A 16,667-nucleotide genomic window follows, 5' to 3' on the forward strand; every position below is an offset into this window, starting at 1 on the left:
GCATCCAAGTCATTTACAAAGAGATTAAAGAGTACCGGCCCCAAGATGGATCCCTGTGGAACCCCGCTAGTGACTGGCCACCAGCCCCATGTAACCCCACTGACGAGAACCCTTTGAGCCCGACGCCCCAGCCAATTGCTCACCCACCGCATTACGCGTTTATCCAGCTGTGTGCTGGACATTTTGCCCAGGAGGAGACTGTGAGGGACAGTATCAAAAGCTTTACTGAAATCCAGAAAGATCACATCAGCTGGCTTCTCTTGGCCAACTAGGTCCGTGACCTTGTCATCCAAGGAAATCGTATTTGTTGTCACTCCCCTATAGGCCCGCGCATTCACCGTCGCTCCCTAAATCCATATCCTGGCGGGACTGCCCCAGGCCCTTGCAGGAGGGCTGGAGAAATGGGCTTGGGGGGCGAGGGGGTGGTTGCCGTTTCTCCGGGGCCCGGAGGGTGCTGGGCTGGTCCCGCAACACCTGGCTGGCTGAGTTGGACAGCCATTTGGGCCGGGGCGGAGGCGGGCGGGCCGGGCGGCCGTCCGGGCTGGTGGAGGCTGGTTCCCCGCCGGTGCTCCATGGCTGGTGGGCCGCTTTTCCAGGCACACGTGACGGCTGCTGGTGTTGGGTCCAGCTCTTGGAGGTGCTGGGGTGGGCAGTCCAGGTGTCCGGGTGTGAGGGGCAGCTGCTGGTGTCGGGCCGGGCTCTCGAAGCTGCGGCGAGGCGCCTGCGGAGAGAGGAGGCTGCTGAGGCCCCGCCACGGCTGCGGTGCTGGGTGGGTGGCGGGGCAGAGCTGCGCGCCCCATGGCATGTGGGCACCCGGCTGCACGTGGGAGCTGTGGGCACAGAGAGCTCTGTGCAGAAAACGGGGCACCCGGCACCCCTCGGCTGGGGCTCTGCTCCCATGAGCTGAGAGCTGGGAAGGTTGCTCACCACAGCCTGGCTTGCTGGGATACCCTGGCCAAGGTGAACCTCTGGAAATTACAGCATCACCTCACAGGGTGATTTCTGCTGCTGGGTTCCCTGGCAGGGAGATGTCGCTACTGCAATTCTCACTTTCTGCGGCAACGTCATCCCTCTTTGTTTTCCTGCCTGACTTTGCTCTGCCTACGTCTGTTGCTGGGTCTGCTCTTGTCCAGGCAGGGTCACTTTTAACTAATATTTGCAACAGTAAGGACACGTTTCAGAAAAGAGGGCCCATGGGTTGAGAGGACAGTTAAAACATCTCACAGCAGAAACCTCAGTCCTGTTTGGCCAGTAACTAACTCGGCACGCCAGAATACCCTACCTCAAAATGCTTCGTGGCTAACAGCAGCCATCTAACGCAGCAGTTTGGCTGCACCTGCCCCCCGCCACCAACTCACCGCCTTCTCTTCCTCCACAGGCGGATCACACAACAGAAAACCATCCCAAGCAATATGGAGCCCACGACCGCCACGGAGCCTTCTATGCAGTACTTCTGGAAAGCTTTTGGATCCATAGCATTTCTGTTTCTCGTGCCATCCACGCCTGGAGGAAGGATTCTGTGTGTTAGTGTGTCCTGCACACTACTGCTCATCTCGCAGGAGGCCTGACATTGCCAGGAGATGCTCATTCTCGCTTTGGTAGCATCTCTGAGCCACGGAACATCCTGGGGCTGCGACATTTCCTTGGCCTCAGGAGAAGCAAAGGAAGCTCCCAAGGTCGTTGCAAATCAACACACTCTGGAGCCTCTCTTTCTCCTCGCAGCTTTGCTTACGCTCTGGCATGGCCATAATCCAGTTTTCCCAGTGTCACGGGTTTGCTCCCCCTTCTTGGTGATCCTTCACGTCTGCACACACTTTCCTTTGTGCTCACCCACCTCCGCTTTGCAAGGCTTGCTAGAGCTGCTGCCTGGGGGCTCGCTCTGACCCTTTGGGAACACTCACGAGGCCATCAGCAGAGGGTTAGGAGCGAGTGTGTCTCTGGCACACTGACGGCAATAACCTTCACACCCCAGAGATGGGAGTCACCCTCTCAGAGCTGCTCCTGCCTTCTTTAGAACACTTGCTCTCTACTAAGAGTTTGGCTGCTGACATGGTGTGCAGTAGCGAGAACTCGGGGAAGAGCCTGCAGACACGCAGAGATTTTGACCTGTGGCCCTGGATGACCAAAGGACAGCAATTACCTGGCACCTCCACTGACTGAATTGCCCCTCTTCTGTCATCAGAGACTGGCACCGCGTGACTGCCTCCTTCCTGAAGCGCCTCATTCTCCGCAGTCTCACGGTCCATCTCTTTAGAAAGAAAGCGGGTCAGTTTAATTAGGCATAATTAGATGTAAACAGACAGCAAATCCCAACCTGCTGAAAGGCTAGGGGATTGCATGCGATCTTGTTCACATTCCACTGAGTGCATTTCGGGCAAAGGGCAGGACGACGGTACATGACTCCCTTCAGAGAGGGCAGGAAGATGCCGTAGCAGGTTCAGCCATGGAAAGAGCCCTTCTGAGAAGCACGTCCCACCGTGCCAACTCCATCGCACGGTAAGGCTATCAGGCACACGTGGTGGGCTGAACCGCAAGCTCTTGCAACCATGTTCTGGGCACTTTCACGGGTGGCAGTGAAGAGCCCACAGTCCCCCAAGACACGAGGAAAACCACAGCCCAGGTATCTAAAACACAACTGGAAACAGACAGCCAAACCATGCGAGACTGAATTCGCAGCCCCTCATTTTAGCTGCCTTCAAGGTGGGCGTCCCGCCTCAAGCTGCCCGCCCAGCTCCCACCTGTCCCTGACTCCAGGGGGTCACTCAGAGTCCTCGGCCATCAAGGAGAACAGCGGGGCTGGACCGGCTGTGAAGCTGGGGCTGCTCCCATCCTGGCCAGGGGCTGCCTGCAGCGCAGGCAAAGCCTGCCGGTCTCAGCCACCCCAAGATGCCTGCGCACCCTCTCTGCCGGCCAAGGGCACTCTCCCCTCCGGTGACTGGCAGGGTGCCGGCCCTCTCGCGGCTTGTCAGGAATCAGCTCCTCGGCAAGTCCCTCACGCATTCAAGGCGTGAGCGCTGCCCATCCCTGACAGCTGGATACCAACCTCTGCCCAGTCCAGCTCTGACCGCTAGGGGTGTAACTGGGGCAGCAGCTCTCCCTGGGGCTCAGCTTGAACCACAACTGGCAGCAGAGGCTCTGGGCCACTCTGTGGCTCACCAGCGCCTGCAAGGCGTGAAACAGAGTCACCGCAGTGAGGCTCTGATCAATCCCTTCCTGCTGCGTAGCTACGGCCGGGCCAGACAGGCATCAAACCCTCAGCTTCCCAAGTCTTCTGCTTAAGAGTGATATATACCCACCAAGCGCTGCCTTGTCCAGGTCCTTCAGGATTTCCTTCAGGACTTCTGATGACCGCTGGGAAGACTTGCCTCTTTCAGCTTCATACTTCGCTCTTTGGGGACCTTAACAGAAAGTAGCATGTTAAATTTCTCTCTGATAAAATACTGAAACAGAGTGCTTAGTCTGTGCAGCCAGTCAAGACTGACTACTCACCCCTGCGATGCCAGGGGAGCTCCAGCGCGGGATGCAGCCCAGAAGCTGGAAACGCCCTCCCTGTACCCACACCTGCAACCAAACCCCCACAAGAAGTTCCCATCACACATTGGGATATTCACTGTCAGAACTGAAGAGGAGAACGTATGAGGGGATCGTGTAACCACGTGGCACACACGGCCTATATTGTCACGCCTGCAAGAGATGTCTCGCTCACATCTGGGCTCTGAGCTGGCAGCTCTCCAAGGAAGTCAAAAGCCATGACGACGTACCCATGCGATATCCCAGCGTGTCAGCCCGGGAACCCAGACGGGAAGCTGGATATCCATCGCCTCCAGCCATGTCTGTAAACACAGGACAGAGAAGCTCCCATGAACTATTTTAAGGCACTCCTTCAGTTCTGAACAGCAGTGAATGCAGTTCAAACGCAGGCTTGCTCCATGGCACTCGTCCCTCCCTTCCCCTCAAGAGCATCGTGCCCCGGGCTGTGGGCTGGGGCTCTGTGTCCCATGGGGACCTGGGTTCACCCAAGGAGAGCACTGCAGGGCTAGAGCAGGAATGCTCCCACCTTCCCAAGCGGGCATCTCCCAAGGACAGAGGTGCCTGAAGCTGAAAGCCAGGACCCAGCCAGGAGCGGCAGAGCCACGGCTCCCGGCACGACCGTCACCAGCCTGGAGGAGAAGCGCTCCCACGGGCTATTGCCTGGCCTCTGCAGAGCCACTCCGGCCCCAACGTGCAGGCTGGGGGAAGGCTGCCCTGGGGCAGGGCGGCACAGGGCCAGCTCCAGCAGCAGCTTCTCACCCCGTGGCACTGCTCCTGACCCCACCGTTCACCTGGAAAATGCCCCTGCAGTGGCCACGCACCCCTGCGCCTCCCCGGGGAGCGTCTGCCTCCAGCTGCCCGTGGACCTGCCCACGACTCACCTGCCCGAGCCTGGCCCTGCTGCTCTCCCAGCCCTGCCCCACCACCACCCCAGCCCCGCTGTCACCCCGAGCAGCCGTGGGCGCTGTGCCACGCTGCCAGGGTTGGGGCTGGACCTTGCCTGCCCACCTACCTAATCCCCACGCTCGCCACGGAGCAGCCCCGACCTGCCAGGCTTGCAGGGCCATCAGGAGCAGGATAAATAGGTGGGTGGGGGCCGCGGCCCCCCGCGCCTGCACCATGCTGCTGCCGCTGCTGCCACAGCTGGCACTGCTGGAGCGGTGCCTGCGGCACAGCACTGCACAACACGGCGTGGCACAGCGGGGTCTGTGACCTCACAACACATCCACGCCCCCACGGCCACGCCCTGGGCACCCGCCGTGTCATCTGACGTGCTCCGACAAGATCTTTCTGAGTCAGACTCCACGTGGGCCTTAATGGGATCCGCTGCCTTCAGCCAGCACAAATTCAGCTGTTTTCCAAAGGTGTTCCTCCCCTTCGTTGACAGGCCGCACAGCTTAACCTCTTTCTCTTTACATGCCCATACTGTTAACCTTGACCTTGGTTTTACTTCTTCCTAATTTATTGGCCAACCCAGCCTTTTGAAAATTCAATTTTCCAAGAAAGCAACAAAGTCAGTACTTTGGGATTTTAAAAAAGCAAGCAGCACATTTTGTGCTGTGTCTATAGTATGTAAATATTGTGTGAATATATTTCAAAAACACCTGTCTCTGTCTTTGAGATGAGAAGGATGCTTAGGGAGAGTTCTTTATCCTTTTGGCTTTCTGGGTTAAGAAACTGATTCACTAATTAAGCATCAATTAGTTTTGATTTAAGTAAAACACAGCCTGTCTTCTCGAGGGCTGCTTCGGGAACATACTGGTCCAAGAGACTGAAAGATTAGCGTGGAGGGTGAGCCACCGATGGCCGATATGTGTCACAGTACAGTACTTAAATCATCGTTTTTTCCATAGCTCACCCTTTCTGTTCTCTCAAAACCTGACGCACCTGAGCAGCACCAACCTGACACAGCTGATGCTGTGACCCCGTGCCTCAGGTCACCTCCAGGCAGTAACAACTTCACAGCAAGACCCAATTTCAAGGAAAAGGCTCACCTCTGCAGAACTGCCCGCGCAGCACAGACCCTCGGGTGGTCTCATCTTCCCCAAGAGCCTGAATGGTCACCTCGGGAAACTGCAGCAGGCGGCTCGTTACCTGAGCCGCGAGGTCTCGCATTCTTCACTCTAAATAAAGAAAAACGTGCAGAAAGAGACTCCTGAGAGCCAGAGACATTTCTGAGACTGACAGAAGTTTCATCAGGTTGCCGTGAATAATCTCCCATCAACCTCCTGTAGATCTTCTCCTGAAAAAAATGGCACTGAGGGCAGATTTGGATCTCACAGCAGAGCAAAAGGAGAATCTTTTGCTTTTCTGATGCCTACGAGATCACCAACAAAAGGGGACGCAGGGGTATTGACAAGAGAAATAACAGGGAAAAAATCCCAGGACACTGAAGTCAAGTCTACTCACACAGGTTAGTACGATGTGATCTGAGAAAAATCATCTTTTCAAAAGCTTCTCAGTAATAGGGAGAAGTTTCCATTTGTCCTTTTCCTTGATTTCATACTTTATTCCTTATTGTCCATTACATTTACAGTGTAACCATAACACCACAGTTCGAAACACTGATTTTTCTATACTTAGAGCCTCATATTCCTCATTCCAGTCCTTTCCTTCTTATTGCCTGCCCTTATCACTCCTCTGCAGGATTTCACACACATTTCTAGGCCTTTCAGACACTTCCCACACTTCTGGAGGTGCTCCACAAATAGTTCATGTTTCCGTACATCAAGAGCGATTTTGATGTGGAAAAACTGAAAAGCTGAAGTGATTTACAAGGTTAAACAGGCGCCTTAATAAGAGATACACTCTGGTTTCTCTTCAAGTCTTATAAATCTTTCTATATTCCTGACATGGGGAAAGACAAACTCCTTCAAGTAGCTGTGTTTTGCAGGTTCTGAAATGGTTCCTGAAAACACCTCCCGAAGGCAAGGCAGATTTAATCACCCCGGTCAAATGGCACTGCTTTCTTCACGGCGTCTCAAAAGGGAGACATGAAACGCAGCTCGCTGTGCCTGGGTGTCCCACCTGCTGGCCAAGGCAGGCGTCAGAGCCAGCCCTCACCCCGTGCTACGGAGCGGTACGGCCAGCGCTTACACGGGCTCACACGGCGTGTTGCGGTGTCTGTGCCGTACGTGTTCTCCTGCAAACAAAGGGCTACGATCGCTCCTGCCAGCGCGCACTGGGAACCTGTGTCCCTCCCAGCACAGGCGGTCACAGCTCGCTCTGAAGCCCGGGCTCGGGGAGCAACACAAGGGCACTCAAGGGCAGCGCTGACAAGGAAATACAAGTTATACAGATGGGCCTGCTGTGGAGAAAGGTTATGCTCTGAAGGCCGGGCAGTGGAATCGGCTGCACTGCCAGTCCCAGGCACGGGAACTCTTTGAGAACATGTTCCAGTACCTTCTGCCAGCAGGAAACGCACGAGCGCGTGACACACGGGACGCGGCCGTCAGGGTCCCGCACTAGGCACAGGGCAACGTTTTGATGGAAGTGCTTCATGATCACTCATAGAATATGTTCTACTAGTAGCAAGGTGGTTGTAAGAAAAAGAGTGAGCAAGTCTCTTGCAGCAGGGCAGCTAAGAGCAGTCAGGAAACCTCCTCACCTGCCGTGAGCCGCCCCGAGTCACCCTGCCTTTGCCGCTGCCTCCCGCGACAGGCCAAGAGCACAGAACTTTGTGTGGCCAAACTGCAAGTCACGCTTTAAGGACTTAAACTAACTGGGGAGACCGGAGTTTAACAGCAAACCACTCACCGCCCCAAACTCCCCACCAAGCCAGAAATCCTTCGTCTCTGGTGGAAAGCTCACACCCTGACACAGAGCAGTCCTGTCTACAGCGCACATCAGATGTGCTTCTCCGACCAGTGCCACTGGCAAGAACCATCAGGTAAGGAACCCTCCGACATCTGGACCCTTCAGGTGACTTTAAAGTTAGTCGTGCTGCCGTTATTAGCAGCGGACAAAAGCATGTGAAACTGCCGGCGCATCAGGCGCGCCCAGGTTCCCCGAGTGAGCCAACGGGCATCTGAAACATTTTTTTTCTAGGCATTTGCTTGGCAATATGGAACCAGGGAGGTAAAACCTATAATAAATTATGAGCAATATATATACTGATCTGGTTACCAGGATGATGTACTTGCATCATTCCGCTAAGTTAAACCAAGGATGACTGGGAAATCAAAGCAGTGGGAAAAGAGAGAGAGACCGGTTAAAGGCGTGAAGCCTCTCCTTTAAGAGACAGGTCCAACACTAACTGCGTTTCTGCTCTCTTTGAAAACACTGACTACAACCACATTCCTATTTCTGTCAGCAGTCAGATTAGTGTAAATCGCCACAGGCTTACTCCATGCTCAGGAGTAAACCAGAATCCAGCCTCCCAGCTGGATCCTATCCCACAGCGGGCTGGGCACAAGCGGCCAAAATGACCATTCTCCTTCACCCTGGGAACTTAGGACTCCCATGGTTATTCTCCAACACGACTATTCCTGCATGCAGGAGCTGCAGTCCCTCTCCAACGCGGCCAAGCTAGCAAAAGCTCCTCAGGTCACTCCTGAAAGTGTGCTCTGTTGCACACTGCTTGGCGTACCTGGACAGGCGGGCGCAGGCGCCGAGTGTCTCAGGGCAGAGCGCACACGCAGCCGTCCCGACAGAGGCAGAGCCCAGGGAAGACAACGTTCCCAGCGCTCCCACAGCGCCGGCCCCTCGCAGCACCAGTTCCAGAGTCACGGAGTCACAAGGGAGAGAAAGGCCTTCCGGAATCCCTGGGGGCAGCTGGTCCAGCCCCTGCGCAGGCAGGGTCCCCCAGAGCAGGCTGCCCAGGGCCAGGGCCCGGCGGCTGCTGAACCCCCAGTGCTCAAACACACCCCTTGCAAACAGCCGCCCGACGAGGGGAGCTGCGGAAACGTTGGCAGCCCACGCGACAGGCCCCGGGGTTTGGGGACTCGCTCCCACCAACTGAAGTATCCTCTCCTCCACACCAGTAAAACACCACCCCACCAGCAGGGGCTTGTCACCATTCTTCCTCCAAAACTCTCTCTCTCCAAAACTCTTGCTGAAACAAGCTTTGATTTATTATTTTTGGTTTGATTCCCTCACTCACACAAATCTTCTGACACACAAGAGAAAGCCCTTTATGGAGTGCATGGGATTTACAATCACAAACACCTCTGCGTTCGGTTTTCAGAGAGAGCCCCTTACTTTTTCAGGGAACTCAGCTTTTGGAGGCAAGGACCTACTGTTCGGGGATGCCTGAAAAACGCCAACAGCGCAAAAGCAAAGGAGAGAATTTAAAAGCTTAGATCCACAACGGGTTCCTTGTTCTGAAAAATCAGGCTTTGAATCTGTGCCATCAGGAGGCTTTCCATCTGCTCACAGCCATGTGGATCCTTCTACCCATGCAGCAGCCTGAGATCACGGGGATGATCTCAGTGGCAGTGGTTAGCTACCTGGGGACAACAGATGCTTCTGACACTCCCTGGGTACTGATCCAGCCTCGCACAGCCTGGAGCTGGTCTGTCCCGCTGGCCTCATCACGGACAGTATGGCCAAGCAAACGACAGCACGTGCTTTGCTGACACCGCGCGTCTTTGCAACGTAGGAATCCCAATAAGCCCCTCTGATGAAGCACATATTTGAGACGGACACAGCTTACAGAGAAGCTGCCGCCAAAACAAACTAGCAATTTCTGATAACCAGGATGGAGGGAAGACATTCATCGCCTACAACAGGGAAATACCTTTCAGGAACCTCCAGCTTTTACATGCAATTTTGCCACTGATTTGTCACACAGAGCAGAAAAAGTCACTCGCTCAACCTCCCTGAGCCACAGCTCACCCACTCACAAAAGACTTCAAAGGCCCACGTAGCACTGCCTCTAGCTGAGTGTTAGGGGGCGGTTGGGGTTTAATCTGACCAGCACCGTCTCTCAGGCTCTCTCAGTCTCACCGTCACGCTTTAACATCGGCCGTGGACACGCAAGCAAGCTTCGGCTGGTTGGTTCTGTCGGTCTAATCACTGCCAGGAGTCACCAGGGAGGCAGAGGCCTGCCCAGTACGGATGAACCCCGCAAAGCACCAGCTGTACTGAGCGCGTGGAGGGGCAAAATTTAAAAAACAAAAGGAAAATACCAGTCCCGAGCGCGCTGTATTTCTGCACGCACCTGTACCTCTGGCTGTAAAGTTTCCCAGGACCTGGTCGGAATGCCTCGCCTTGCAGCTGTGCAGCCCCGAGCCATCGCATGACACACTGATGATCTTCAACAGCTTCTGCCCAGTACGAGCTCTGCTGGGAGGTGCAATCCCGATACCGTCTTTAAACCAGAAAACAGGCACAGAAGAGCCGTGGCTGTCACAGGAAAGTTCAATGGTGTCTGCGCTCCCAAACACCAGCTCTCCCAGAAAGGCGCTCTCGTTCCTCAAGTATTCTGCAACGGGAGAAAGAAATGGAAATGAGTAAATCAGAGCAGGCGTCAGAGGACGAAAGGGCATTTCAAAAATCAACAGATCTTCTATTTGCCCTGCTGACGCTTCCACGTGCCCAGAGCTCCCCCTTGCCCGGGGGAAGCCTTGCCTGCAGCCAGGCAGGCCGTACTGCGGCCAGGCAGCCGGGCACACTACAGTCAGGGCTCTGGCTGACCTGCAAGGGTGGCTTCGAACCTGCAGCGACCAAAACACAGCCCCCCCGCCAGGTGCGTCACAACAACCAGCACAGACCTCTGGGGGGGTCACCCCAACACCCAGGGGTGCACGGGGGGCTGATCTGGCAGCGAGGAGCGTGTGCTGAAAAGGGCACGGTTCAGCCTCTGGATCTCCGTTTCTTGATTTCTGTGAGTCTGTCCACAACCCCCGTGGGACCCAGCACGGAGGGGATACAAGGAGCAGGAATGGGGATAAACCCGATGGCTCAGGTGGCTCTGGGTGGCCCAAAGGCAGCCTCCATGGGCTGAAGGAGACAAGGGGGAAGGCCGGACAGCAGGCGCAGGTTGGAACAGCTAAAATAAATGAACCCACCGCTAGCTCCCTGCTGGAGTTACTCTCCGGGCAGCAGCACCAAAGACTGAGCACGAAAGCTGAAATCCCTCTTTCTTCACTCTACCTACCAGCTGCGGCAGTTTGTTCCACCAGTGACGACAGGGAACCCTGCCACGGGCTGGAGAATTTTGTTTCACCATAGGCTAATGACGCAAAGAAAGGTTCAGGCTCACGAGTCTCCCCAGGGAGGAACGTGGGGCGTGTTGGAGGTGTCGTTCTTGGGCCTGATGGTCTTCAGGCTCATTTGAGTGACAGAAGCTCACTTCTGACACTCAATGGTTTATTCATCCTGTACCCCAGTTTAATAGAGAAGAATTAGCCCTCGACACCTGCCCTCAGCCCAGCCGGGTCAGCGGCCATAAGCCTGCTTATGCCCCTAAGGCAGAACCATTTCTGGGCTGGTGCAAGATGGATCACGGAGGATCCCATTCCAGCACACAGGCACTGGGGTGCCGTGACTGCATCATTATCAAGCAAAAAGTCATTCAAACCAGAGCGGTCGGAACCTAGTCCTGTGATCCAAACCTAGGAGGCCCGAGCTGATCCCTGACGGGAATCAGACACGGAGAGGTGACCCTCACTTTGCAGCTGAAGCAGAGCCATAGATTACAATTTGACTATGAAACCAACGCAGTTACAGCAGCTCTGGATTCCTCAGCATGTGGCATTGGCTTCAAGCTGCTCTTCGGCCACTGAGCGAAGGAGCTGGAGCAGGTTAGGACAGAAGAATGGATTGCTTATCTCTTCGCCTCATGCAAATTTTTATTCTGGTGCAAATGTAAGCATTAAAAATACAAAAATGTTTCCATCAGTAGCCTTGCAGGGTAGCCATAAAGAATCCTGGGGGCCTGAAAACGCCGTATTTCATGGGAGGTATCGCCTTGCAGAAGGAGTCACATTTTAACTACTAAGTTTACTAAAGGCTTTACTCAGCTCAATCTCACAGGGTTTTCTGCTTTTGGTATTACAGAAACCTCCTGGTCCTTCAAGCCAAGGGGCAGATGCTTTAGGGGTAAGCACACCACAAATACCACGTTCACCACAGGACTAAGCGCCCTTCTTCACACATCCAGGGATCTAAATCATACCCACGGCACTTGGCAGCCTGAGCTGGGAGCAGGTTGGAAAGGGGCACCTGGACACTCAGCTCGGCTGCAGAGAAAGAGCACCTTTTTTCCTTTTTTTTTAACAAGCTCACCAGGTAAACAGCCCAAAGAGGGGCAAGCAGTAAACTGATAAGCTCTGTAGGAGGGTAAGGAAAAGAAGTCAGCGCATAACAAAGAATCTGATGGCATTTCGGCATCGTAGGTGCCTTCAGACCGGCTTTAAACCAGCGTTTGTGCAGGGGGTGCTGTCGGATTTACAGTTCAGTTTCCTGAGCATAGCGTTGGATATCAAATGTCACTCCTACGTGGAGAGGGGATGAAGGGAGAGAGGGGCCTGGGCCATGCCAACGCCCCCAGGGCCTGCGAGGCCCCCCCAGTCTCTTCCCAGGACAGCTGCTCTCGGTGGCTGAGCCCCCGGCGGGGTCTGGGCAGACGGAGGTGCTGTGGGAGCGTGACAGTGACAGGCCTGGACACTGAGAGCGCCGCTGACCGTGCTGTATTTCAGCCGCTTGCTTGGAAAAGGGCAGCCGCTCACCCTCCCTGAGCTGCCGGCAGGGCTTTGGTTCTCATCCCTGACAGCTCTGGATATTAAGGGCGTCAGCAAATAGAAAGCTCCGGGAAGGGAACGGTTATAAAGGGGAAAAGGAGAACACACACATTGGCAGTGAGAGCATCCCTGCATGAAGGGCAGTGCACGCTCCGCGCTTGAGGGGGAAGGAGAACTTTGGGGCTAAGATGTGGCTTATGGCACAGCAGTCCTCAAAGAAATGCAGCTGTGTTGCGCAGGCTTGACTACTCTACGTACACAGATATTTGTATAGTAAGAAAGCGGCTGAGACACAGCCCAGGGATGTAGCTTCTGCTGCACAGCACTACAGCCGGGGCTCTCTTACGGTGGCCACCGCGGTGACAACGTGGCATCAGCAAGTCTGCGCTTAATCGGCTCTGTGCTCCCCAGCCCCACGGCAGTGTGCCGCACCAGAGGTTAATAATGGGGAAACCTCAAAACCTCCCGCCCAAGGGAAAGCTGCAAACCTTGAAGTCCTTCAGGCAGGAGCGTCTCAATAGCCCTTTGATGTCCTGCTGTAAAGGGCTTCCCAGTGTTAGAAGCTTTTAGTTTTCCTCCACATGAAAAGCAGTTCAAAACCGTAAAGGGCTGAGCTGACTTGATCCCAGATGCAGACCTTCACACCTCCCAGCAACCTTAAAACTCCCCGGGGCCAGATCTCCCCCTGCCGGAATTACCTCTTACCTACTTGGCCCTTAACCTTGGCCGTCCTGGCCGGTTTTCTCAGCCCGCTACACGAAACCACATGTTGGCATCCTTTTCTGACAGCAGCACGTTGTCTGTTGTTTCGGTCACATTAATGATTGCCGAGGGACTAAAACACAGATCGACAGATACGCTGATTCGTACCCTCCATGTCCCCAGAATATAACAACATCCCTGGTTGATTAAGTTCATCACTTTGGTTACAGCATGACTATTAGCGCTACTTGATGGCGTGACTTGGTTTCCTATCCCTTTGCTCCTTAAGCTCAGGGGTTAAGCTAGCCTGAGAGTGCTGTAGGAAAGCATCAGCCTTTAGGCAACGTTGAGAGCAGCTTTTCAGAATGAAGCTACAGTATTTAGTGGCAAAGAACAAGTCCATAAAATTACTGAAAGATTTCTGAGCCGTTAGGTGACTGCCAGCCTTCTTTTTAAGCTAGCTCCAAATGTCACACTCATTGAGCTGATCTTACACTTTGTGAGTTAACTGATGGATGTGTCAGGTCAGCTGTTCGTTATCGCTAACGAAAACACATTTTGTCAAATCCTTGATCAGCAGGGGGTGAATTTGATCTGGTGCTTGTATAAAAGACTCACCCCCCGTGCATGGCATAACCTGAAGACAGCATGTTGATCCAAGTCTTGTGGCACATACCAAAGTATGTAGGTTTTTAAATAATCAGGAAATCCGGAAATACAAGTGCAAATTATGAGAAGCAGATGGGTTTGTTTCCTTTTGAGGAATAATGGCACGGGCGTTGTCCTCTGGAATAAAGAGAACTACTTCACGGGATAAGAAATGTGTTTGTGCAGATGTGAACAAAAATCAATCAACAACCCACTGCTGGGGGTGTGTGTGTGTGTATTTCCCCCCAACAGAGACATGGAAGGCTGGCAATTTAGTACAGTGTGACAATGAAGTATTTTGAGCTGTAATAAAGAAAACCCATTAACCTCAAAAATTAAATTTTTTTTTTAGAGCCAGTAGCCAAGGAGCAGCCGAATGTAATTACTTGGTGAAATACTTTGTGCAAAATGGGTGTTCGGAATATTGACACGGCAAGAAAATGTGAAAATATGCTTTAGTAAAAAGTAGGATATTAAAGCACAGGGGAAAGGGTGTTGAGTGAACAAAGCACATTTCTGTCACAGTCAGTAAACACCATTAAAATTAAACGGCAGGGGAAAGCAAATGGACTATTTTTATCAAATAGGGAATTAACCAATATACCCAATATATGGTATATACACACAGATACAATAATGTTAAAAATCGGGAATGCGGCAGAGTTACAGGACGATGAACATTTCTGTGCACTCGCCTACGTTTGTTCATGCCCTTCACGTAGATGCTACTTAGTGAACCAGACAAAGGAGGAGGAGTTGTGATTTCCAGATACGTAAAGCTAAAATACAACTCCCAGCCCCGGTTCCAGAGGACTTGCCGCTGACGTCCTTACACCTAAACCAAGTAAACTTACGTCCTTGCATGAGCTAAGCAGTGCCAGACTAAGAGAGATGATTTGCTTTGTAAGCATTTGTGCTTGCAAGCATCTCAAGCAGATTTATTCCACCTGAGCGTGATCCATTCGTGGAACCACAGCCAGAGGGAATGCAATAGCTGACTGACTGTGGCTTTTGACTGACCTGAAGGCCAGAAATATTTCCCTTCAAAAGTTCTCTCACCAACAGGGCCGAAGCAGGAGTTTTACAATACTCAGCTTTTTACTGTCGCTCTGGTATGACTGACGCTTGCTGGACAGGCCCAGTGTTGCCTGACATTGGGAGAGACCCTGTTCTGACTTGGCTTGAATAGAAATGATCAGATATTGAAAGAAACAAGTGGATGATGAATGTACTTGGAACAAACCTAGTATAGTGTTTCTTATTCAAAGCTGTGCTTTGAAATAGCTTTTGCAGCAAGAGCAAAGAGCCTCACGTCAGGTTTGGACCCTAACAGTGAGGGTTTGGGACCACTAAATGAGGCTTTGTGCGTTAAAAGATGGCTTTGGGCTCTAAAACTCAGTGTGGAAAGAGAAAATGACAGTTTGAGCATTAAAAGACCGTATTCGATGCCAACAGTAAAGGTTTGGGATATAAAAATGAGGCTTGGATAATAAAAATGAGGTTTTAGTACCTAAAAGTGAGGGCTTGGGGCTTTAAAGGAGGCACTGAGCATTAAAAAAGGGGTTTGGGCCCCTCTTGGCTGTTAAAAATGAGGCTTTGAGGATTAATCAAGGGGTTTGGACTGAAATGCACCATTAGGAACGGAAAAATGACGGTTTGAGCATTAATAGAGTGGATTTGATGCTAAATGGGAGGCTTTGGGACCTAAAAAGGAGGCCACGGAGTACTAAGAGGGGTTTGGACCCTGAAAGTGAGGCTTTGGGACCTAAAACTGAGGCTTTGAACCTGAAAGACAGGTTTGGACCATGAATGTGAGGGTTTGGGATTTAAAAATGAAGCTTTGAGCCTTAAAACAGGGGTTTGGAACAAAAAAAAAAATGAGGCTTTGGGACCTGAAATAAGGCTTTGGGCCTTAAAAGAGGCGTTTCGACCCTGAAAGTGAGGGTTTGGGATCTACAAATGAGGGTTTGCAGTTGAAAATAGGGCTTTGGACATTACAAATGAGGTTTTGATACCTAAAAGTGAGGTTTAATGCTTAATAGAGCAGTTTGGACCCTGAAAGTGGCGGTTTAGAAAAGAAAACTGAGGCTTTGAGCCTTAAAAGTCGTGTTTGGCAGCTAAACGTGAGGCTTTGCAAGATACAAAAGAGGCTTTGAGAGTGAAAATGACAGGTTTGCACCCTGAGAGTGAGGGTCTGGGACCTTAAGAGGAGGCTTTCAGCCTTAAAACAGGGGTTTGGAACTCAAAAAATGAGGGGCTGCGGGACCCCATAAGCGGAGGCTGCGGGACCCCAGAAGCGGAGGCTGCAAGGTGTAAAACAGGTTTAGACACTGAAAGTGAGGCTTTGGGTGGTAAAAATGAGGCTTTGAGCATAAAAAGAGGGGTTTGGACTCTAAAAATGAGGCTTTGCCGGTGGAAATAGGGCTTTGGACATAAGAAATGAGGTCTTGGCTCCTAACAGTGAGCTCAGGTTTGGGTGCTAAAAGTGAAACTTTGGCACCTAGAAATGAGGCTTTGAGTGTTAAAAGGGGGGTTTGAAACCTGAATGTGAGGGTCTGGCACATAAAAATGAGGCTTTGAGCCTTAAACAAGGGGGTCTGACTCTCAAACGTACCGTTTGGAAGGAAAAAAATCATCATTTGAGCATTAATAGACAGGATTCGATGCTAGAAGGGAGGGTTTTATGTCCCAAGCCCGTCTTTCAGCACTCAAAGCCTCATTTTTCAGTCCCAAACCCTCACTTTCAAGGTCGAAACCCCTCATTTAAGGCACAAAGCCTCATTTAGGAGTCCCAAACCCTCACTTTTAAGCTACAAACCTATCTTTTCCACGCAAAGCCTCATTTTTATATCCCAAACCTTCACTTTTAGGGTCCAAATCCCTCCTTTTTAGGGACAAACCCTCATTTTTAACAGCCTAAGCCTCCCTTTTATTGTCCAAACCCCTCTTTTAATGCTCAAAGCTTTACACTCAGGACCGCAAACCTCACTTTTAGGGTCCAAACCCCTGTTTTAAAGGTCAAACCCTCACTTTTAGGACCCAAAGCCCTCTTAACACAGCTAAAGCCTCCATTTCAGCATCAAACCCCCTCTTTTAGCACTC

The 16,667-nt window shown here is 52.3% G+C and overlaps 1 protein-coding gene across 3 annotated transcripts in view; it reads right to left on the bottom strand.

The window, feature by feature from the left end:
• Nucleotides 1-206: 206 nt before the first annotated feature.
• Nucleotides 207-16,667, bottom strand: part of LOC135317686 (cadherin-related family member 5-like) — a 116,134-nt gene continuing 99,673 nt past the window's right edge. The window contains exons 1-7 of one of the 3 annotated variants that reach the window (XM_064474112.1): nt 9,692-9,979; nt 5,526-5,654; nt 3,762-3,833; nt 3,297-3,398; nt 2,141-2,248; nt 1,359-1,503; nt 207-721 (exon numbers count right to left, since the gene is read on the bottom strand). In XM_064474112.1, the coding sequence (XP_064330182.1) occupies nt 319-721; nt 1,359-1,503; nt 2,141-2,248; nt 3,297-3,398; nt 3,762-3,833; nt 5,526-5,646 (951 nt within the window). In that variant the 5' untranslated portion in view covers nt 5,647-5,654; nt 9,692-9,979 and the 3' untranslated portion in view covers nt 207-318. Of the gene's footprint in view, nt 722-1,358; nt 1,504-2,140; nt 2,249-3,296; nt 3,399-3,761; nt 3,834-5,525; nt 5,655-9,691; nt 10,035-16,667 lie in introns of those variants that run through there. The other 2 variants (XM_064474111.1, XM_064474113.1) reach the window with 2 other exon arrangements.

This window comes from Phalacrocorax carbo, chromosome 26 (genome assembly GCF_963921805.1).
Source record: "Phalacrocorax carbo chromosome 26, bPhaCar2.1, whole genome shotgun sequence".
NCBI lineage: Eukaryota > Metazoa > Chordata > Aves > Suliformes > Phalacrocoracidae > Phalacrocorax > Phalacrocorax carbo.